We start from the raw sequence: 22,003 nt of genomic DNA on the forward strand, positions 1-22,003 counted from the left end.
AAGATTGAGTTCCCACATGTGGGTCCCCTGTGTGCCAACCTGTGCCCATTCCTGGGGTCTCTCACCTCAAATTCTTCTCTCCTCTCCTCTCCCCTTTGGGCTTTTACAAACCCAGCATGATTAAGAAGAAGCCAGCTGCCCCGCATGGAGTCCCAGCTGGAGGTGCTGCCCTCCAGGGGAGTGGCGGGGGACACCAGCTGTGAGAGGTTGGGGTTTGAACCCTCCTCCTCTTCCCCTACCTGGCTCTGTGTCCCTCCATTCCGCCCTCCTGCCCAGCCCACCAGGCGCCTCCACCTCCAGCCTCCCTCCCTGAAGAATGGGCCCCCCAAGGGCAGCGGGCTCCCCCCCCCAGGCCTTTCCATCTTCCAGCCAGAGCTCCCAACCTGGGCCCCCTGCTTTCCTCCCTTGTCTCATTGTGAGCCGGGAGCTGACAGCCTCAGACCACAGGAGTGACTGAGTGAGTTTGGCCAGCCTGCAGAGCAGTGTCTCTGGTGCAGCTCCCAGGGCCCCCCCATGGGCTCTCCCTCCCCATCTGCCGGAGGAGCCCGGGGGCTGGGCCGGGCCTTGGGTGGAGCCTGCCTCCGCCCTGAGCCCTCCAGGAGGCTGGGAATGGCTGTGGACGCGACAAGAATGGGCTGGCGGACAAGGGTCTCGAGGACGTCTTTCCAGCACCTCAGTGGTCTTGGGGGGGGTGGGCGGGGCTTGGAAACTTGAGGGTGGCCCGTCCAATTTCACATGATTTATATGTAACTGTATAACTGATGTCCTGCCTGCTTCTAGGGAGGGCTCCGGCCTCTACCCCAAAGGCAACGTTGAGCCACAGACGGTTACATTGGGTTGGAGATTCAGACTCCAGAAAGGGGGTAGTGGCGGCCCCCTCGGAGCCCCCGGCTAGGCGGGCCACCGTTATGCGGCGCCTGGAGGCCAGCACGCGGTCCCCCTCCTGGGCCACATCCCTGTTTCCAGGGGCTCGGCACCGGTGGGGACAAGGCCAGCGTCAGCCCGGGCAGGGCTGGGGCATCGGGACTCTGGTCCTCCAGCTCGATCCGCTGCTTTGGACCGCGCCTAGGCTGCTCGCTCTCGTAGCAAGGCTCCCTGCGGGTACCGGGGGGAGCAGTCTCCTGGGGTGCCTCTCCTCTCTGTTCAGCCCTGCGGGGTGGCCCCGGTGGACCACACGCTCCCGAGGCAGGAGGATTTGCTCCGCCCAGGATGCCAGGGCTACAGCACCACGTCTTGGCTCTGGGGTGGCTTGGCCCCACCTATCTGGGTCTCAAGGGCCCGGGCTGGCCCCCTCACGCTCAGGGGTGCAGGCCTGTGGCCGCCGAGCCTCCCAAGGGCGGTGTCTTGGGGGGAGCCGGCTGTGGCTTAATTGCGGAGCGGGCCGGTGGCCTGGCGTGCCGCCCCTCCCCGCGCGCCTCCGTGGTGCGGTCCAGCACAGCAGTGGGCAAGCTGAGGCCTGCCTGGACTTTGATGAATAGGCATGAGGAATAAGGGGTGGGCCACCGGTTTTGTTGTTAGATGCAGCCGGTTGACAGAACTGGGGAGATGAGGAGAAGGAAAATGCCCACAGATAGCCCACATGTCCCGGGGCATCCTCCGCCCCCCTAGCCACGGCGTCCCTCCGCCTGGGCCCACCCCGCCGGGCGGCCACCACTCTCCACCTCGCCCCCCGGCCACCCAGACCCATGCCTCGTCCCGCGGCACGCCAGCTCCCCGGCGTGTGCGGACCCCCGCGTGCCCACCATGCTGTATGTCAGTGACCCCGCGCAGCATTTTGCCACGGTAGGTGTGCCGCATCTCTCCGGAACCGTATCTCCATCCTCCTGGGGGAGCCTTGGTGGGGCTTTTGCCGTGATGGGGCTTAGGAAGTGCGTTCTCTCGTCTGTGTCCTGCTCAGGCATCCGGTGCTGGCTGGGTGCCGCGATCCAGGGTAAGCTGAGGCAGGCAGGATGCACCGAGGGGCTGGGGCAGGTCCTGGGCAGAGAGGCAGATGCCTGCCCATCCTGGAGAAGTTTTGGGACCAGTGCCCACTGGCCGGACAGGACCAACAGCCAGGGAGAGGAGGGCGGGTCATGTCTGGTCGGGGCTAGGCGGTTGCCTTGAGTTGTGGGGCTTTCCGCTGCTTCCCGGCTTTGGGCTGGCAGCTCGGTCCTGCCCGCACCTGCTCTCCGGTCAACAGCATCCTCTCCTGGGAATCTGCTCGCTAGGCTGGCTTGGTGTGGTCTGAGATCGAGGTCAAGGACTTGTGGCAAACCGGCCTCAGGGTGTCCGTCTCATGGCAGGGTAGCAGCCTGGCAGAGGGAGGGGAGGGGTGGCAGTGTTTGCTGGGCCCCTGCCGTCTGGGCCCTGGGGACCCAGGCTCATTTCCAGACTTGCCAGGTCCCCAGGGGCCAGGCAGGTACCAGGCTGCTAATTGAGCAGGTGGAGGCTGGGGCCGTCTTTCCTGCCACGGATGCAGGTATAGTGGGGGCCGTTGGGACCTGTGGGAGACCCGGCGGCTGGCAGAGGCCAGGAGCCTGAGCCACAGAGACCTGGGGGTGCGGCAGCCTCTGGAGACGCGAAGGTTCTGGGCAGTGTGCGTGAGTGCACGGGTGTGCTTGTGTGCGAGAGAGCGTGTGTGTGCGTGTATTGTGTGCATTGTGGGTTTGGGATGAGCATGTGTGTGTGCCTGTGCGCGTGTGTCCCCAGCAAGGTCGGGGGTGGGGGGAGTGACAGTGTGTGGCCCAGGGGAGCTATCTGCCTGCCGCCGGGGCACCTGGTTGTCACGCGCACAACCCAAGGCAGAAGCCAGAAGCCCCCGGGGCCCCTGGAGGCCAGTGTCCCTGCGCAGCCAGCAGAGAAGCCTGGACACGTGGGGACCTTTTCTCTCCAGTCAAGTGGCCCCCGCAGTGCAAATGTCGGGCAGGGTTGAGCATGACTGCTGCGTGGCATCTTCCCTGGGGCGCAGGGGTGAGGGGCGCAGGGTCCTCCCGTGGACGGTGGACGGAGCATCTACATTGCTGCTGCGGCCCACACCCTGCTCGGTTCTGTGTAGACGAGGACAAGTCTGTCCGCAAGGCTGGTGCGTTTGTGCCCCGGGGCAGGTGGAGTCTCCCTCCTCTTCCCCTGGGGAGGGGGAGGGGCTGGGTCACTGATTTCTAAATGTGTCTGTTTCCTGTTTCTGTCCCAGGAGACAGAAACTTTCTGCTCCTGCAAACCTCAGGAAAGAGGAAGTGAGATTTGGCCCAAAGCACCTGAAACCCCAAAACCAACAAACAGGGTTGTCCCGAGCTCACGTGGTCATGTCCCTTGTCGCTGGGAGCCCTTTGGGGCCGCAGGGTGCTGTGCCACGAGCAGCACGGGGTCTCCCGTGTGGCCCCGCCCTTGTCTGTGAGCAGGAAGTGCCCTGATGCTCGGCTTCGGTCAGGCCTGCGCCCGGGTCTGCTCAGGGGCTGCTCGGGGGCTGGGGCATCCTCTCTCGCTGCTGTCTTGTACTCAGGGTTTGCCTCCGCACCGTCCCTCTCCGTCGAAGGCTGAACGACCCCTTTCGTGGCTCCCACTTACTGGGGGCGTTTGGCCGACACCGGGGCAGGGGGGGGCTGCTTCTCCCACCGTGGCGGGCCACCTGCCCCCGACCCAGGAGGGAGCTGAGGGCACGGACGGTCCCTTCTCACCTGAGACCACACTGGAGATGGTTCGGAGCAGGCACCTGGGGCCGACTTTTCTGTGTTGATCTCTGTGATCTCCCCTTCACTATCCTCTCGGACTGTTTCACTATTTACCAAAAGCTTTAGAGCCTCAAGAGACAAGCAGGGTCAATAGTAGACCCCGTGGCTCTTTTCAGGCCTGTCTGTTGACCAGGGCCCAGGACTGTCTGGGCTGCAGAGTTATCGTTTTCTTGTTGTTAAGCATACTTGAGAGACAGAGAGACAGAACGTGAGCAGGGGAGGGGCAGAGAGAGAGGGAGACACAGAATCTGAAATGGGCTCCAGGCTCCGAGCTGTCAGCACAGAGCCCGACGGGCGCTCAAACCCACGAACCGTGAGATCATGACCTGAGCCGAAGTCAGACGCTCAACCGACTAGGCGCCCCTGCAGGGTCATGTGGAGCTGGGTCATCAGCATCTGGCCGGTTCCCGCTGTCCGCCAGTCTGGTGGGCACCGGCAGGTGTGTGTTGTGTGAACGCCCGTGCCCACGGTCCTGGCTCAGCGCTTTCCACCCGCTGTCCGACGAGGATCCGGTCACTCTGTGCCTGCAGACAGTGCAGCCTCTGGGCGGGAAGGGCCCCAGGTAGGAAAAGCCAATCCGTGCGTCAGGAACTATGTCCTAAGCGCCTCCTGTATCCCAGGCACACGGAGGGAGGGAGGGACGAGATCCCGCAAGGCTTCTAGAAGGGGCCCCTGCTGCAGTGCTCGGAGGAGACCACAGGAGGGCAGGGCCGAGGCTGGGAGCCCGAAGCCGCTGGCGGATCCTGCGGAGGGATGGTACCTAGGGCCAGGCAGGAGCAGGGGAGGCGGTGAGCACCTGAGTCCTGGACCAGATTTGCTGGTGGGCTGGGGGGTGGGGACGGCGAGCACAACCCAGGTTGGACCCGGGAGGCTGGGTGAAGGGAGTCGCCCCGTTTATTCAGATGGGATTCGGCAGGAGGGGAATTTGGGGTGAAAAGTGTGAACTCGGCTTTGCTTCGTGAGCCACTCATCAGCTGTGGGGGAGGGGGCGGCGGGCCGAGACACCCCCCCTGCCCCCCACAGCACAGAGCCTGCTGGAACACCTGGGGGCAGGTGTCGGGGAAAATGACAGTGAGGAGGGTCCTGGCATGGGAGGGGGCTGCACGGATGGAGAATGACCAGATCCGAGATAAGCAGAGACAGAGAGGGGCAGCCTGGGAGCCAGGAGGGGGGGCCATGGGGGACAGGAAGGGGCGGGGCCTCTGGGGACCTGGACCCGGCAGGAGGGGTTCCAGTGGCTGGGAGAGGACAGGGCTGGAGTGGCCAGGGGTCTGGGCTGCAGAATGGGGCAGCAGCCACAAGGTGTCCTTTCCGACCCGGTTCAGGGCCACTGGGGTCCGGGCAGGCAGGGATTGACTGTTCCGGAAGGGGAATACAGGAGCCTGCCTCAGTGGAGGTGAGGGATGGCCCCACTCGCCAGGCTCGCTGAGCTGCCCCGCCGGTGGACAGTCGGCCAGTCTGGTCTCTGCTAGTGGAAAATCCCTTCTTCCCTTGCTTGTGGCCAAAACGCGGGAGCTATTCTGCAACAGCCAACGTCCCGTTCATTCATCCCGACGTGACCTCTGAGTGTGCCAGGCCCTGCACTGCCCCACGACCGGTATCATGTCTTTGACTCGGGAGCCAGAGGGTCCCTGGGCTGAACCGCTCCCCCACCTCCCATCAGCCCTTCCTCTGGCCGCAGGTGCTCTGCCCTCTGATCTCCAGCATAGAAGCTTCCCTGCGCCTTGCCCATCTTTCACTTCCGGTGGGCTTCGCTAATCCTTCTCATGCGCAACCCCCACCCCCTGCCCCGTGAGCTGCGTGTTCAGCCTGTTGTGAAGTCCTGAGCCCCCTACACACTCAGCGGCTGGTTTGCCGGCTGCCATGGCCACACGTGAGCTCCAGCTCCCGCAGGGCGTGGGCCGCGTCTGCGTAGTGCCGCCATCCCCCAGCACCCGGGAGACCCTCACCCGCCAGGAAGCTTGTCAGGCTCAGAGCCGGCAGGAGGGCCTGGGGTTGGCCTGTCTGTCCGCCCCGGAGCCGTGAATGGGGAGGTGATGGCTGCTTCTCCATCCCCGGGTGTTGGCCGTCGAAGTGACCACCCCCCTCCCCCCACCAGAGTCCCGCCTCCTTCACTGTGCTTGTCGCTGAGGAGACCAGGGGCCGCTCAATGAGGTGCTGTGCAGGCAGGGCCTGATTAGCGCCTGCGGATAGACAGACGGACAAGGGAGACGTGGGCGAAGGAAGTCAGGGCAGACACCTGGGTCAGCGTCAGGCTCTGGGAAGGCTGACTGTCCCCCGTGGGGCTCAGGGGCGAGGGGTCCCCCACTTGCTGCACCCCACCTTTGCTCCAGGCCCCGGGCACCCTGGAAGGGGCTGTTTTCTGGGGGCTCAGTAAAGTTGTACATCCGTGGGCCTCCGGCCTGTTCACCGGGGGGCCCCCCCGCAGAGGCCGGCAGGGAGTCGCACGGGGACCCTGCGCGGCTCGGGCTCCAGGCCGCCGCCCCGGCTGTCTCAGCAGCGCTGTCTGCAGGCAGAGGCGAGCAGGGCCATCCTGCAGACACACGCCTCGGCAGCTGCAGGAACGGGCTGCTGGGGGCACGTTTCTCCAGCGCGAGGTGTGGAAAGTTCCACACGGCCCTGGCGTAGGATTGGGCGAGGAGAGCGCGCACATACTTTCAGGAGGGGAGGGCGCCTCCCCCAGCACGAGTACGGTCTTGTTGGCATTTCCACCCATTTACTCAGACTCCGGGAGATGCTGTGGGAAACACCGCGGGTGGAGGTCTTGCTCCGAGGGGGACGGGTTCTCTCCCCCTGAAGCCCGGACGGCATGCCAGCCACTCACCTCTGGGTGAGGCCACACCCAAGCCCAGACACGCCTGCCAGAGAAGACCAGGGGGCTCGGAGTTTCGTGCCCTATGAAACCTCTGGTATCAGTGTTCTGCGGAGAGCCGGGGACGCTGGGGTCAGAGCAGAAGCCCGCTGGGGGTAGGAGGGAGCCCCCCAAGGCAGAGCCCTCTGAGATCCATGGGGTGCCCGCCTGCCCGCCCCCGGAGCCCACAGCAGGGGCGAAGGGGCCGCAGAGCTGGGGCCCCGTCTCCCCCACTCCGCACACCCTGCCCCAACCGTGCGGGATAGAATGATGCTCGCAACCCCCCCCCCCCCGTGCCCCGGCCCAGGCGGTGCTGCGTCCCAGGAGTGGGGAGCGCTGAGCTGGCCTCACCCCAGGAGGTGACATCCGAGGGGGAGTCAGGGGAGCCTCCTGAGCGGAGGTCTGGGGAGGACATCCGGGCAGAGGGCCCGGTAAAGACCCTTGTATCCACCTCTCCAGTCAGATCCACTGTGGTCCCATGAGGAAGCCACGGCCGACACCGTTCACCCGTTTTCCACAAAGACGGGGGCCACGCAACAGGACGGTGACGTGGTTCCCACCCCGGGGCCGCCAACCTGGGAAAGGACCCATTGCTGTGTCTTACTGTTGGGCTCAGCTCCTGGCTGGAGGGGCAGCCGGGCCAGGATGTTCCTGGGGGAGGTGGCTCTGAGGTTGGAGGCTGGAGGGCAGAACCTGGCCAACGGGATGGGGAAGGGGCCAGGGAAGCCAGGGCGGCTGTCTGGCAAAGGCCGACTATTCCTCCGGACTGTTCACCTGCGGCCGTGAAGGGAGACGTGTTTGCCGGGCCCTCGGGCAGCACGGGATGCACGCGGTGCCGCAGGCGTGGGGAGCAGTGGACACGGCAGGCGGGGCGGGGCGCCGGGACCCAGCAAGGCATGCTGGGGAGGGCAGGAGGCAAGGAGGGAGGAGAGAGGAACCCGTGAAGCCTCAGGCCAGGTGCATCGCCGCCTTCCACGTCTGGGAAGGTCACGGGTGGACTTTGTGACGAGTTGCATTTGGACCTCTCGGCTTTCTTCGGAAGTGCTTGGGAAATGTCCTCACTCCCCGTGGTCAGGAGCCTCAGGGGGCAGATAGAGGACCCTGATAGGACCGGCTCTGCAGCCTCGCCTCCCCTTCTGGACACTCGGGGGTCCCCCGCGTGACACCCAGGAGGCCGGCCGGGGTCACAGAGCAGAGATACAGGCAGCTGACTTCACTTGCTGCTCCTGGTTCAGAGCAGCCTCGGCCCGAAATGCAGCGAGGGAAGTGGGCTTTAGTGTCCAGAAAGAACTTCCTGATGGTCAAGGGTACACGATGCTGGACGAGCTTATCCAGGTCAGCTGTGGAAGCTCTTTGCTGCAGGTTTTTCAAGAGGCGTGAATAGATAGTCAGAGCTGAGCTTTGGATAGCATAGCTTGGAACAGCTCAGTCCTGTTGGCTGTGTTTTGTTTCTTACTAAATACAGCGCAATACTGAAATGTATTCCCTCTTCCTTATGATTGAAAAAAAAAAAAGCTTTTCAAGTTATTTATTTATTTTGAGAGAGACAGAGACAGCGTGAGTGGGGAAGTTCCAGAGAGAGAGGGAGAGAGAGAATCCCTAGCAGGCTCTGTGCTGAACTCACTAGACCGTGAGATCCTGACCCGAGCTGAAATCAAGAGTCAGGTGCTTAACCGACTGAGCCACCCAGGCGCCCCTCCTTATGATTTTCTTAATAAAATTTTCTTTTCCCTGGCTTACTTCATAGTAAGAACACGGTATATGACCCATGTGGCTTACAAAATCTGTGTTACGTGACTTTATGGTATCGGTAAGGTTTCTGGTCAACAGTAGGTTAGTAGTAAAAAGTCATACTTGCATTTTTGACTGCATGGGGTATCGGTGCCCCTAAGCCTATGTTGGTCAAGTGTTTCGGGGTTAAGCTGTGTTTCGGGGTTAAAGCCAGAGGAAAATGGACACCCATGAGGTACGCACCCACAAGGGTATGGGTCATGGTGTTTGTCACACTACCCAGAAAAGCAGGAGAGAAAGCCCCAGAACACAGAGGCAGGTGAAAAGAGCCAGGGAAGCTCCTAAGAGGAGGTGAGCCTTGAAAGGCTTTTCAGGTGGCAAGGAGACAATGTTCCAGGAGGAGGACAGCAGGAGCAAAGGCCCTGTGGTATGGACAAGAGGTACAAAGGAGGCTGGGATGGGGGTTCCTTGGGGGACCCTTTATCAATGCCCCCCCCCCAGAGGCCCAGGGGCTCTATCTTTTGAATCAGTGTTTGAGCCCAGTGTCTCCCACTGCCCCTGCTTGGCCTGGTGCAGGGACGAGTCTGGAGGTCTCCTCTCTCCCTCAAGTCCCCTCCACTAAGTGAGTCAGCCTGGAACTGAGCCTCTGGGGACATAAGAAGAGTCGTCTGAAGTTCTACTGACGAGGTTTTCTGTTACGACTTTCGCTGGAACAATAAGGTCCACCCGGGGGATCCTGCGTGTGGCAGCTGCACTTGGTCGCAGGCCGCGTGCTCACAGCCGGTCTGTGCTCCTGACTTTCCCTCCCGTCTTACTAGCCGCGGGTGCTGGGAAGGGAGGGGAGGCTGAGGCAACCAGCACACAAACTTTAAGAGCAGTTTGCTTTCCATCTACATCCCCAAAACCCGCTTGAGATGGTTTACCGATTGTCAATAAACACATAAAATGAGAATCTTCTCCAAGTGCAAACCCGGCCATGCGTTGTGGCCGCTCCCGGAGGCAGGACCCGCCTTTGACCCCAAAGAGCACCCAGGGCAAGAGCGGTGCTGTGGGCCCACGTGTGTGCTGAGTTCCAGGGTCCGTTTCCTTCAGCCCAGAGTTTTCTGAGCCTCCCGTCTGGGGCTGGGCGCGACGGGACGGTGGGACGTGGCCTCTCTGGGGCACGGGGGCCTCCCCGCTCACCCCATCCCTGTGCCTGGCGCTCGGCCCTGAACTCTGAGTGGGGAGGGTCTGGGGGTGGCCCAGCTTGTTTCCCTGCAGCCCTTACCTTGTTGGGCCTTTGTGCGGAGGAGGGGGAGGGGAGAGGAGTGTGTCCAGCTCGGTCGGCTCCCTGGCTCTGGGCGGGCCCCCTGGGCAGGGGTCATTCCTCCTGATGTACAGTCACAGGTTATGGCCTTCCTGGACCCTCCTGATCCCCACAGCGGTCCTATGGATGCTTCACCCCTACTTTGTAATAGAAAGCTGAGGCCGAGAGCGGTGGAGTCCCGGCTGGGTCACATGGGGGGGGGTGGGGCCTCGGCCCCCAGGTCTGCGGACCTCGGAGCCCCGCTCTACCCTGCTGGACCTGAGGGGTCCCTCCTGTCCTTCTCCTCTTGCCCCAGGACACGGTCCTTGTGGACGGCACTAATCCTGGACCTGGGCACATTAGAGAGTCCTGTTCTGGAGGGTGTTAGGTGGGCAGTGGGATGGCCAGGAGAGCCCTGCGTTCTGGGATCACCAGCCCAGGCACCACCACCTGACCACCTGTGGGGACCCCCGGCCCTGGGGGCTTGGGCGGCGAGGTCTAGCCTGTGGGGCAGGGGCTGGAGGGCTGGGCTGAGCTCAGGTTCCCGGGAGAGGAGGACCAGTGGGCAGGCCGGACCCTCTGCTGCCTGTGGGGGTGCCTGGGGCGCTGGGGCCTGGCTCCCGGGGCCTCTGAACCCCCCCACCCAGCCCCCATTCTCCGCTACCCCCGGGCAGGGGACGGGGGCTGAAACCTGAGACCCTGGCCAAAGTGAGTGTCCCCGCTGTGTGAGGACAGTGCAGCCATCCCCAGCTTGATGCACCCCCCTCCCGCCCCCAGCCCAGTGCTAAGCTTTGCTGCTGCTGCCCTGTGCTGTGACAGCCCCCCACGGTCTGCAGAACAGGGGAGGCCCCGAGGATGGGGATGCAGGGCAGGGCGGGCTGGAAGCTGGGACACCCCCACCCCAGGGCAGTTCCTTCTGTCCTCTCCCTACTCTCCCGGGGCAGGACCCCCTTTCCCTGGGACTCCACTCGCTGTCCCTGCCAGAGACCAGCTCCTTTCCCAGAAGAGGGCCAGACACAGACACAGTTCAGGACCTCCACGCCGGGGGTGGGGCCTCCCATCGGGCAGCCTCCTCCCTCTGCTGGAGGCCGCAGCCTGAGGCCTAAGCCCCTTGCCCCTTCCCAGCGCGTGTTCTGGGCCCTGCGTGTGAGCACACTCGAGCGTGTGGCCCCGAGGCCTATGTGTGCCCTTGCCTGGGATTCTTGCCCCAGAGGTGCTGACCCTGGGAGCCAGCCTGGCCCCCTCCAGAGGCTGTGGGATGGATTCCCTGGTGCACTGGCCGGAACTGCCTGCACCCTGAGGGCACGTCCACCCTCTCTGCCCCTGCCCGCTGTCCCCTCCAAGTCAGCAGAGAGCACCAGAAAACATGTTTGTGGAGCAAATGGACAGAGACTGTGTTGGGGGGCCTAACTGGCCCTGGTGGGAGGAGCCCCCAGGCCATCTGCCAGGATCCAGCAGGGCACACTGAGGATCTGGGGGGAGATGTACTCCCCCGGCCCCAGCCCCTCCCGGAGCCCGGGCCCGGTGCATCCTCCGCGGGACCTGGAGGGGAAGCCGCCCGCCCGCCCGCCCGCCCGCAGCCCGCCCGCAGCCCTGCTTGGGTCGGGCCCAGGAGCCCTGCACGCACATGTAGGCACATGCGGGCCGCCCCGGGCTGGGCATGTCCTAATCAGCCCGCTCTCTTGGGAGTTCTGCTTGAAAGCAAACAAACCAAAAAAGTCCTGGTTTTGCCCGAGGTTCCTCCCGCTGCCAGGGGCCTCCGGTCTGGGCGAAGGGCACCCCAGGCTTCTCTGTGGCTGTGCTGGGCCCGGTTTGGACAGCGAGGTCGGGGTGAGGCTGGTCCCCAGGGTGCAGTGCACCCCATCCGGCTGGGAAGGAATGCAAAGGGAAGGAAGGAAGGACCTTTCGGGAGCCATGCAAAAGCCGCCCCACTTCCTAAGCAGCGGGGTTCCCTGCAGCAAAGCGGAAATGGCACAAAGCAAACCGGACAGAAACCCCTGCCCTCTGCCATTTCCTGGGGGTGTGGGCGCAGGTGTCCCTGGGGAAGCAGGACTCAGAGGAAGGGTAGCAGGGATGGCCCTGGCCCCGCACAGGGGCCCGACGCTCTCCTAGGGAGGAGGGGCGCTCCCCAGGAAGCTGGACCACAAAATGCCACGGAGTCACGGGGCGGGAGGGAGGAGGGTGAGCACAGGCCACTGGCTGGCTCGTGGGCAGAGGGAGCCTGTCTGAGGCGCCCGCCCGGTGTGCAGAGCGCTCCCTTCCCGCTCACCAGGGCTCCCGCACACGGGCCCTGCCCCTTGTGGCTGCCGGTACATGATGCTATCAGCCTTGCTCTTTTGGTTCAGTGACTAATTCCCTGGCACCCGCCGCAGATCGGTAAAGAATGTGGACAAGTTAAAATCTGAACAACGTTGTTGTCGTCGTGGGGCTGTCTCTCATTTCTGGGGGGGGGGGGGCCGTGGGGGCCCTTTGCCCTGCTGGCCTGGGCCGTCCCGGTGGGAGGGGGCGGGGAGGGGGACAGACCTGCACCCCGGGTTGTGCCGTGCTCCCCGAGGCTCCCACCGCCCTTCAGTCGCCCAGGGCGCAACTGGCAACATGGCAGACGCTCCCCGGGGCCACGGCTGGTCACCTGGGAGGGAAGAGAGAGGTCACGGAGCCTGGGGAGGAGGGTGCAGGCTGGGACCCCCGCCCTCCCCCCCCGGACCCGGTGGGCTCTCAGCCTCCTTGAGCGGGAGGGCCGGCTTCCCACCTGGCCTCCAATCCCGGGCATCGGTCCGGGGGAGACCTCCTATTGCCTGGCACACCCACGCTCCGTCATTCATTCACTCACTCACTCACTCACTCACTCACTCGCCCGCTCAGCAGGCCTCTCGGGAAGCACTCTGTAATGACAGCCCGTGGTACCCCGACAGGGGCCGGGCTGCTGATCGCAGCGGTTGTGATGCTGGGGAAGGTGGCAGCCTCCGGAATGCCGTGAGCCCCTGGCGGCCCGGGCTCTGGCCCGGCCCGGAGCAGATGGCTGTGAGCTGCACGTGTGATTTCCAGTAGCCACGTCGAAAAACAAACGGCGAAGAGCAACCCGTGGAAGTAACTCAACGCTTTATCTCACTTATGGGAAACGGTGCCCGTTCCGGCGCGTGCTGAACGTGAAATCGCGAGCTGGAGTCTGCCTTTTATGTTCTCGTGGCCGAGCGTGTGGAGTCGGGGCGCCCACGCCCACGGCAGCTGCCTCGGCTGTGAGGGCACGCCGGGGTCCCCGGCCGGGGCCCCACGTGGAGCGGGGAGGCTTGCTCTCCTCCCCGCCCCTGCCCCCCACCCCTGCTGGGCCAGGAGAGGGGAGGAGCCGGTCCCCAGTTGTTTTGTTGTAAACAGCTTGATTGACTTACATTTTACCTGACACACGATTCACCCATTTCAAGTGTGCAATTCGGTGGGTTTGCGTATATTCACAGCTGTGTGTACCCGCCTTGACGGTGAATTTTAGAACCTCTTCATCACCTCCAAAGGAAACCAGCTGCCCCTTAGCCTCCGCCCCCAGCCCCACCCAGGCCCTGGTGGCCGACTGCTCTGCCTCTGGCTGGACTCGGCCGGCCGTCAGCGGGGACCCCACGGCAGGCATACTCGCGTCTGTGGCTGGCTTTGTGCCCTCGCTGGTGGCGCTCCCTGTAGGGCGTGTCTGACTCCGGAATGGTTGTGTCCCACTGCTCCCTCAGACGGACCCCACACTTTGCTCATCTGGGTGCCGGGGCCTCCCAGGTTGACAGGTGAAGGCACGGAAGGCTGTGGGGGCCAGAGCGGGGAAGGAGGCCTCTGCGGTTGCCCTGCGGGGTCCCCTGTCCACTGCTCCCCTGTCCCGCTGCCGGCCCTTCCCCAGGTTCACAGCGGGCCACGGCTCCGGAGGTCCAAACAGAAAAGGCCTGAGGCCCGCCCGAGGGGTCTGTCCGATGGCAGTTTCAGCCGGGGGGGGGGGGTCAGGTGGCTGTCCCCTGGGGGCTGGAGCATCCTGGGCTCCAGGAGCCACGAAGCCACGGCCACCTGTCACCTTCTTGTGCTCCATCAGCCCTTGTGGTAAGCTTCCTTCAGACTGGCAGTCTTCAGTAGAGGCTCCAAGGACCCTTGTCACCAGCAGGCCCGATGGGGGAACGTGTGCTTTCCAGACGGATGCTGAGCTGGAGGGGCTCTGGGTTATGCACACCTCTCTCCTGATGGAGGAGGCAGAGAGGGGCTGAACAGCCGGTCCCCCTGGGGGATGCACCCCTGTGCTTTGCAACTTGGAGAAGGCAGGCTGGTGAGGCGGGGGCTGCAGGGCAAGCCCCCCACCCCGCGCTTGCTGCTGGTCTGTCCCTGCCCCCCAGGGGGACCCCAGGCCCCCTGCCCGCAGTTCCCACCATCCCCACCCGTGTCCGGGGCTCTCGGGGCCGCTGCCTCACCCTAGGCCGGTCACTCCCTCTACGTGCCTCAGTGTCCCCGTCTGTGAAACGCGATAATGGCAGTGTCCACCTCGGGCTCCTAGAGAGGATTACGGTAAACCTCGCCGCCATCCTGGCACAGAGAGCAGCTCACAGGTTTGCAGGCAGGGGCCCTTCTGGCCAATATCAGCTGCTCTTTGCTCCGTCAGCCCACCTGCCGCTCGAAGCCTCCAGATTGGGAAAGGCGTCTTCCTTGCCGGCCCTCCAGGAGGAGTCTGATCTGCCCGAGATTGGGCTGGTCCCCTTGCTGGGGCCTCCTCAAGGCCCAGGCAGGGGCTGGCCCATCTCGGGGTCCCGGGACCCCAGGGGGGTGAGCTGGGGGTGCACACACACAGTACAGCTTAGAGTCCCTGTTCCTCCTGTGTAGGGGGGGGGGAGGGGCTGGGCTCCCGGGTTAGGGTTAGGATGTGGACCAGTAGGAGGGGACTCTGGCGGGCCCACCTCTCCCACAGTCGGGCTCCCTGGGCCTGGGGTCTCCCCGCTTCTGGCTGGAACACAGGGTGGGAGGCGAGGGTGTCCGGCTGGATACCACCCTCTGGAGAGTGCCGCTGAGTCTGCTGGCCTGTGAGAGGGTCCGGAGGGCCGGGAGCCACCCCCACCAGCAGCTCCCTCCAGGTGTGCTTGGTGGAGCCCCGGAAACCCTGGCACCCGGAGCCGATGGAGGGGGGAGGCGAGGTGAATATGTCAGTTTATCCCAACACAAGCAGTGACCTGTCGGGTGGGGGGGGGGGGACGGGGAAATATTTGGGATGACTGAGCTGCTGGCCCTTTAAGTCTCCTGTAACAGGACACCTCTGGCCGCGCGTTTCCACTCTCCAGCCTGACTGTGTGTCCCCCTCCCTCCCCCTTCCCACGTTAGCCCCAGTTCAATCTGCTGAACAGCACCATGGACCAGATGAGCAGCCGAGCGGCCTCGGCCAGCCCCTACACCCCGGAGCACGCCGCCAGCGTGCCCACCCACTCGCCCTACGCGCAGCCCAGCTCCACCTTCGACACCATGTCGCCTGCACCGGCCATCCCCTCCAACGCCGACTACCCCGGCCCCCACCACTTCGACGTTACCTTCCAGCAGTCGAGCACGGCCAAGTCGGCCACCTGGACGGTGAGTTGTGCGTCCGCTCCCAGGGGCGCCTGCGGGGTGCGGGCCGGGGAGGGGTGATCGCCCCGGGCGGCCGGCCGGGTGTCCGCGCGCCGCGGGGTTCCCGGCCGCCTCCGGGAGGAGCGAGGAGCGTAGGGCAGGAGGCGGGTCTGGGGCTGGGCAGTCTGGGCGTGCCCACCCCTCGGACGGACGCGGCCAGAGCGGCCAGCCTCCGCGGGGCCCCAGAGGGGCAGACCATCCTCAGGGAGACCCGCCGGCGTCCCTGCACCCTGGTGGGGTTTGCGTCCTGTCCTGGGTGAGCAGGAGGCGCGTGGATCGGCCCCCCTGGGGTCTGCAGAGGGCCACTTCCTGCGGGTGGTGCGGGGCGGCGGGGAGGTCCGGAGTCCGGCGGTTGGCGGGCTTGGGCTGTGCCCACATAGTCTCTGGGTTGTCGTCTGTGAGCGTGGATGTGAGACCGGGACGTCAGGGCTGGGTCGGCAGCTGTGCGGACCGGGTCTTTGGCGCCCGTGCTTGGGGGCATCCTGGCCCCTGGTGGGGACGTTGCCAGCTCGGATGGCATCCCGCACACCCACCAGTGCTTCGAGTTTACTCTAGAAACCACCCAGCAACGCACGAGATAGAATCTGTTATTGTCCCATTTTACAGCCAAGGAAGGAGGCACCGGAGGGAACATAGCTCGCTCGGAGTTACGCCGTTAGTAAGGGCCAGCAGGGAACCCCGTGGCCGGCTTCCCGGTCGTGGGGTCACTGGGGTTACGGTCCTAATCGCTGAACCGCACTGCTGCGGCTGCGAGAGGAAGGGGCTGCCAGGCATGCCCACGGGGGCAGGGACGCAGCAGGGACCCGGAGATCCCCAGGACGGACCACAGGCTTTCCTCTGAGGGTAGGGCACGCAGGGCTTTGGCAGGTCACCTGTCCCCCCCCTACAGGACAAGGACAGTGAGCCTTGCCCAGTACCTACCCCGGACACATCTAGGGGGTCCTGGCCATGGGACAGCGTCACCTCCTGCAGGGGACAGCAGCTCCATGGTCTCCCCCAGTCCATGGAAACAGGACCCTGGAACAGGGAAGTCTCCAGGCAGGGTGGCTGTGTCCCTTCAGGAGCACCAAGCAGGTGACCCGGGGGCTCTGCTGCTTTAAGGGGGGGGAGGGGTCCCATGATCCCCACTGCCCTGCTGGGCTGTTTCCCATGCTCCTGTGGGTGGGGGTGGGGTGGAACCACAGGGAGCTGGTCAGGCTCTGCAGGGGCCAGTCTGGGTCTGGCTTCCAAGTCACAGCTCCCCCTGATGCCCCAGCTGCTGACCCATCGCTGGTCTGGGGCTCCCACCCCGTGGGCGCCCAGTTTTCCTCATTTGCGACTTTTTCCTGCGGTGTTCCTTGTCGCTGGTGGTAAGGCTTAAAGGGCTGTTGCCCACGCAGCACGGGCTGGCACAGTAGGAGCAGTGCGTCACCTTAGCAGCGGAGCTAGGGATGGGGTGCCATAGAGCTGGTCCTCCTGGGTGAGGTTCTGAAGCTGCAGGTGCTAGAGGGTTCTCTTACTGCCTGCGGGGTCCTGGTCCTCCCACCCCGATTTGAGGTTTGACTGGATGACTGTAAGCCAGGTCAGGAGGCTTCTGAGGCATCCCCACACTAGCACACCTCTGGTGACAGGAGACTCACTACCACGCCTACTCCACGTTCATACCGTTCCCCGAGCCCTTCCTGCAGCCTCTCAGGGGAGGGTCCCAGCCTCCTGCACCAATGCTGTCACCCAAGCCTGAGCTGCCGGACCCCTAGGAATCTTGGCAAGCACTGGAGGGGGTCCCGGCTGTCTTCCTCTCCACTGTTTGAGGAGGCAGGAGGGGTCTCTGCAGTGTCTTGGGGGACTTGGAGTGCCTTGGATGGTCTGAGCTGGTCCTCAGGAAGGGACAGAAGCTGCGCCTCGGCTGGCTGTCCCCCCCTCCCCACCCCCCACCTGGGGCCTCTGTCCCCACCTCCCCTGGCAGGGGAGTGACATTAAGGGTGGAAAGCCCATGGCTGGGTCACAGTTGTCTGCCCCTAAGTGGCCCCATGGGGTGGCCTGCCCCGGCCAGCCACACCAGAGGGCAGGGGAGGGCTTACCTTTGCCCAGCGGCTCTGCCCACAAGCCCTGACCAACCCTGCCCCGCGTACCCGAGCCCCGATCCCCACCTCCCTGTCTGGGCCCTCTGCTTTCGCGTGGCTGCTCTGAGAAGGAGGTGCTGTTGTTGGCGCACACGGTCCCCCCCCCCCACCCAGACCTCGTCAGCGCAGGGGGTGGAGGTGGGACAGACGTTGATAATGAGATTTTTGGCACCTTGGCTCTCTGGGAGAAGACCCCCCGTAGGCTCCTTTCCCTGCCCGGGATCACGGTGCAGGACGGGGACTGCCCGGCCGCCCGCCTGCTCGCAGCTCTGGGGGTCTGGCTGCGCGGGCGCTGCCCGGACTTGCTTCCCGGGCGCGCTGTCTGGGCTCCGCACCGCGCTGTGCGTGGCTCCCGCCGTGCCGGATGCCTGGTAACTGATAGATAATTCATATTTTTCTCAAGTACAATTCCAAATTGACTGTTACCTTCACTCCTGTCCCCGCTCGGAAAAAACACCCTCACCAAGTCCCCAAGGGACCGCAGCTGTTAATGGGGTCTTTGGCCTGTGCCTGGCCGAGGCCCCCTGCGAGCACCCCCACATCTCACATCCATGCTCCTTGGGCACCGAGGGGAGCCCTCAGCTCACAGGCGTGCGTGCCACACGCGGATGCACATACGGAAACACCTTGCACACGCGTGAAGACAGGGACATGCAGACGTGCACAGGCATACACAAACACATGTGCACATGTGCAGCCTCTTCTGGTCCCGACCCAGGGTTCTGACAACCCCTTCCGCCCACAGGCCAGGACCGGCGGGTCAAGCACAACTGAGCAGACAAGGGATGTGTGTTCAGCCTCCAAGATTATAAACTGGGGGCCAGGGACGGGCCGAGGTGGGAGTTTGGCTGGCAGGGTCCAGGTCTCGGGTCTGTTGCACTGCTCTGGGCCTGGGTCTGAGGGTGCGGTCGTGACAGGACAAATGAGCTGCCTCCTGGGACCACTTCTAACGGGGCCTGGAGCCCAGGGAGCGCCCCACAAACCGCTGCTGTTGAGCCGTCCTGGTGAGGGCCTGTCCCGTGTCGGCGCTCCTCGGGGCTCTGGGGGCGTCAAGGGGAGACCTACATCGCAAAGGTCAGGGCGGCGAGTGAAGGCTGGCACCCGGGGGCGCTGATGCTCTTTGGACCGGTGGACGGTGGAGCCCGGCCGGCGATGGCAGTGACTGTGCCTTTGTCGCTGTCCCAAGCCCTCCCCAGCACCCTCCAGCCTGGCCTCTGGGCCCTGACGGCCACTCTCACCCCGCAGCCCCCCAGGGATTGGCGGTGACACGGACGGCTGGTCCCAGGAGCCTGGAGGAGCAGCCGATGAGAGGGGCATCTGGACGCCGTCCAGCCCAGCTCAGTCTCCCCCGGCTCCTAGGCTGGCCCTCGCCAGGGAAGAGGGCTGTCCTTGGGGTTTGGTAGGTTTGGGAGGGGGGTCCGAGGTCAGGCAAGAGGCTTGGGACAGTCGGAGCCCCGGCCCAGCTGGGTAGCGTGAGGCGTGATGGTGAGGGTGCACGTGGCGTGAGGGCTCAGCTAGTCCCCGGGGGGGCCTGGACACAGCCCCCTGAATGACCTCCAGCCGCCCCACACACGAGCATCAGTCTGTCCGTCTTGGGGGCCAGCCAGCTCACGCAGCGTGAGCGCCACCCTCCTGGCCCAGGACGCTCCTGTGGAAGGCAGGCGGGAGACACAAAGGTTCTCCACGGGGTTCCTGGCAGAATGTGGCTGAGTCAACACTAATGGATTCGGGAGAAAACTTTCCAGCCCCTCGGAGGTTTGCGAGCAGGAAAATAATAGTGGATGTGTCCCGACATGATCACAGTATCAATTGCGTTATCCTAAAAGTTTATGGAATGCATAAGTGGAATTAATACCTTTTACTGGCACCAGAAGCAGTTACACGTATTTAAGGCCGAGGGAAGAGCTCTCAGTGTCTGTGGTGGAGACAGAATGAGGAGCGAACAGGGGAAGTGGCCGTGATTGCCTGCATTGTGCAAAGCTCCTGGGGCGGGGACCCGCTTCCTGCCGGCTGGCCCTGGCTGGTGTCGGCGCCCTAGCCTGTGGCCTGAGCTGGGGATCGCTTCTCTCACCACCCTCTGCAGCCGCTGGGGCCCCTGGGCTTGGAGGTCGCAGAACTTGGCCTTGGAGGCCGAGTGGGGCCGGGGCTGGGGCCCGGGGGTCGGGGAGTCGGGAGCGGGGCCTGGGGACAGCCCCTCCTCGCCTCTCCCTGGGCATCTCTCAGGCCCTGGCTGCCCAGCCAGCATCAGTAGCTGCCGTTATAGGGGGGACAGCTCCTCCTGGAACCGGGGCTGAGGAGGCCACGCGGTCCTGAGGCTCCCACCCCCGTCCTGTGGACTCTGGGCAAGGGTCTCTGCTGAGCGACCAGTGAAGCTTTTCAGTGGTCAGTTGCGGGGGAAATCTGTGTCAGGATTTTGGAAGTGGGACTCGAGTTCATGGACCCCAGTCCCCAGAATTCCCCTGGCCACGCCTCCCCCCCCCCCCCCCCCGCCTTGCAGGGGCGGTCCGTGTATTTGTCCAGGCGGCCCCAGGAAGAGGAGGGGGCAGAAACCCGAGGGCGGCAGAGCTGGGGTGAGGTGTGAGTTCCCCGGGCTGGACAGGGCCACAGGGCTGCTACGCTCGGGCTCGTTTTAGGGCAGGAGCACCGCCTCGCACAAGTGACTAGCACTCCAAGCTTCAGTAAAGTGGAAGCTCAGGGGTTGCTGGGGGATCCCGCGGTGGCCTAACGCCCAGGGTCCCCCTGGGATTACAGACCTGCCTCGTCCACCATGGCCGTGTGCCCCGGGCGAGGCAACCCCTCCCCTCTCCTCCTCGTCCTCCTATGTGAGGAGCCAGCTGGCTCCTCCGGGGCCTTGGGGAGGACGAGACGAGGGGGTGCCACATGCTCACCACCTGGCACTAGGAGCCACTGCCCTCTGCAGGGCAGTCAGATGTTTAGGGTCCCAAACTCTCCTTTTCCCCCGGGGCTTCGCTGGGTATTTATCTTCGATTCCAGCCAAGCATTGCCTTAAAAGCTGGAAAATGCCCATCCCCACGTGTCTGGGGCATCCCCGAGCTCACTGGAGAAGCTGTGGGCTCCTGTCCTGCTGGCAGAGGGTGCAGTTTCTTAAGAGTGAAAAAACCATGCTCACCACTGCCTGGCCGGAGGGCAGGTCTTTAACTGAGGTCCTGAACTGGAGACTGACCTGTAGCTTCCATGGCAGGAAGGTCAGAGGCAGGAGAGCCCGTGCCCAGGGCCCCCAGCTGGAGCTGACACAGGGCCATCGAGGCCATCCTGAATACCCGTCCCCACTGTGGCCACGGCCGGGCCAACCTCCCCGCTCCCAAGCCACCTGCAGCTGGGCCGGCCCCAGGCCCAGGCCATCTGGAAGCCTCTGGGCCCTGGGGGCAGGAGCTGGCCCACCTGCGCCTGCACTCACCAGACTGGCAGTCCTGTCCAGAATGGGGTGCCTGCAGTCAGAGGGTCCCAGGACCATCCTCTGAGCAGAAGGTGCCTGCTGGCCCCCACACCCTGCCCAGGCGGGCTGACCCTATGAGCACTACACTGACAAGGCCAAGCAGCTCAGAAGGGGAAGGTGGGCGTTAAGGGTCATAGGGGATCTTTCCCCTGGCAGCTGAGGGGACCCCTGTGGTGAGCAGAGCCGGGCTGGTGGCCAGCCTCCTCATTCTGTCCCCACACGGGTAGTTCTCTGGTCGGGCTCACAGACATGCCTTGCTGCATTCTTACCAGTGTTTTCCCCATGGGGCCAGCCAGCGGGGTGTCTGCCTTCTCTGGGAGGCCCGGACAGACAGGCTTGGGCTCTCCAGCTGGCAAAGCCAGAAACCAAGTTCACAGGCAGAGGAACTGTGCTTGAGCCTGGCTGAGGCAGATCCTGGTGCTTCAGACGTGGCCACCATTTGTGCTCTTGGCCAGGAGGGTGGCTCCTGGTGGGAAGGCCGGGGCTCCCCGCAAGCCCAGCTGGGTCCCCAAAGATACGTCCTGCTTACCCTCTCCATCCTCAAGGCCCCCTCCTCAGGGTCCAGGGGAGGCCAGATGGCAGGGCCTGGGTATCTGAGGCCAAGGGCAGGTCCCCGCCCATTGGCCCCCTTGCCCCTGACCCCAGGCCAGAGGAAGAAGCATGTTGTGCCTGGCACCTGTGTCCTTGCTCTGTCCCCCTGCATGCCTCTTCGGGTGGCAGTCTTCCTGGACCCAGGGCTAGCCTGGTGGAGACAAAGGGGACTCAGGGGTCTCAGCGCTCCCACCCCTGATGTTAGCCCAGGACAGAAGCCACCAGAGACATCCTTCCCGGCTTGCAGCCATGTGTGGGAGGAGGGCGGAGTAGGCCCAAGTCCCTGTGGCCTGGGAGTGCCTGAGGGGGATGCTTGCCACTTCCCAGGGCGTGGTACTTCCAGGTCGTGAGGGTCCCAGGGGCTCCTGCTCCCTTGATTGGGAACAGGCTCTAGGATGTGGGGGGGCAGGCTCCTGAGGGGTGTCGCTGCCAGCCCCAGGCCCACCTCTCACAGGTAGGCAGCCTCTGGCCCACAGCCTCCGGGGATGCCCCTGGATAGTGGTCAGCGTCACTCGGCACCCGCAAAGCCCGCTTCTGCCTCCCGTTTATCCTTCTCTGGGCTCCCGGCGAGGGAGCCCCCTGACCAGCCTGTGCAGGGTGTCAGCAGATGCGTGTGTCTCCTCCCCTAGCCAGGAGCTCTTGAGGATTCTCGGCAGGCTTCTTTATCAGGCA

General features: G+C 64.4%; 1 protein-coding gene across 3 annotated transcripts in view; it reads left to right on the forward strand.

Annotated features, from left to right (window-relative positions):
• Positions 1–22,003, forward strand: part of TP73 (tumor protein p73) — a 63,573-nt gene that overhangs the window by 25,906 nt on the left and 15,664 nt on the right. For all 3 annotated transcript variants that reach the window (XM_030328310.1, XM_030328308.1, XM_030328313.1), the window contains exon 4: positions 14,903–15,145. In XM_030328310.1, the coding sequence (XP_030184170.1) occupies positions 14,903–15,145 (243 nt within the window). The remainder of the gene's footprint in view (positions 1–14,902; positions 15,146–22,003) is intronic.

Source organism: Lynx canadensis, chromosome C1 (genome assembly GCF_007474595.2).
Source record: "Lynx canadensis isolate LIC74 chromosome C1, mLynCan4.pri.v2, whole genome shotgun sequence".
In the NCBI taxonomy this organism is placed as follows: domain Eukaryota; kingdom Metazoa; phylum Chordata; class Mammalia; order Carnivora; family Felidae; genus Lynx; species Lynx canadensis.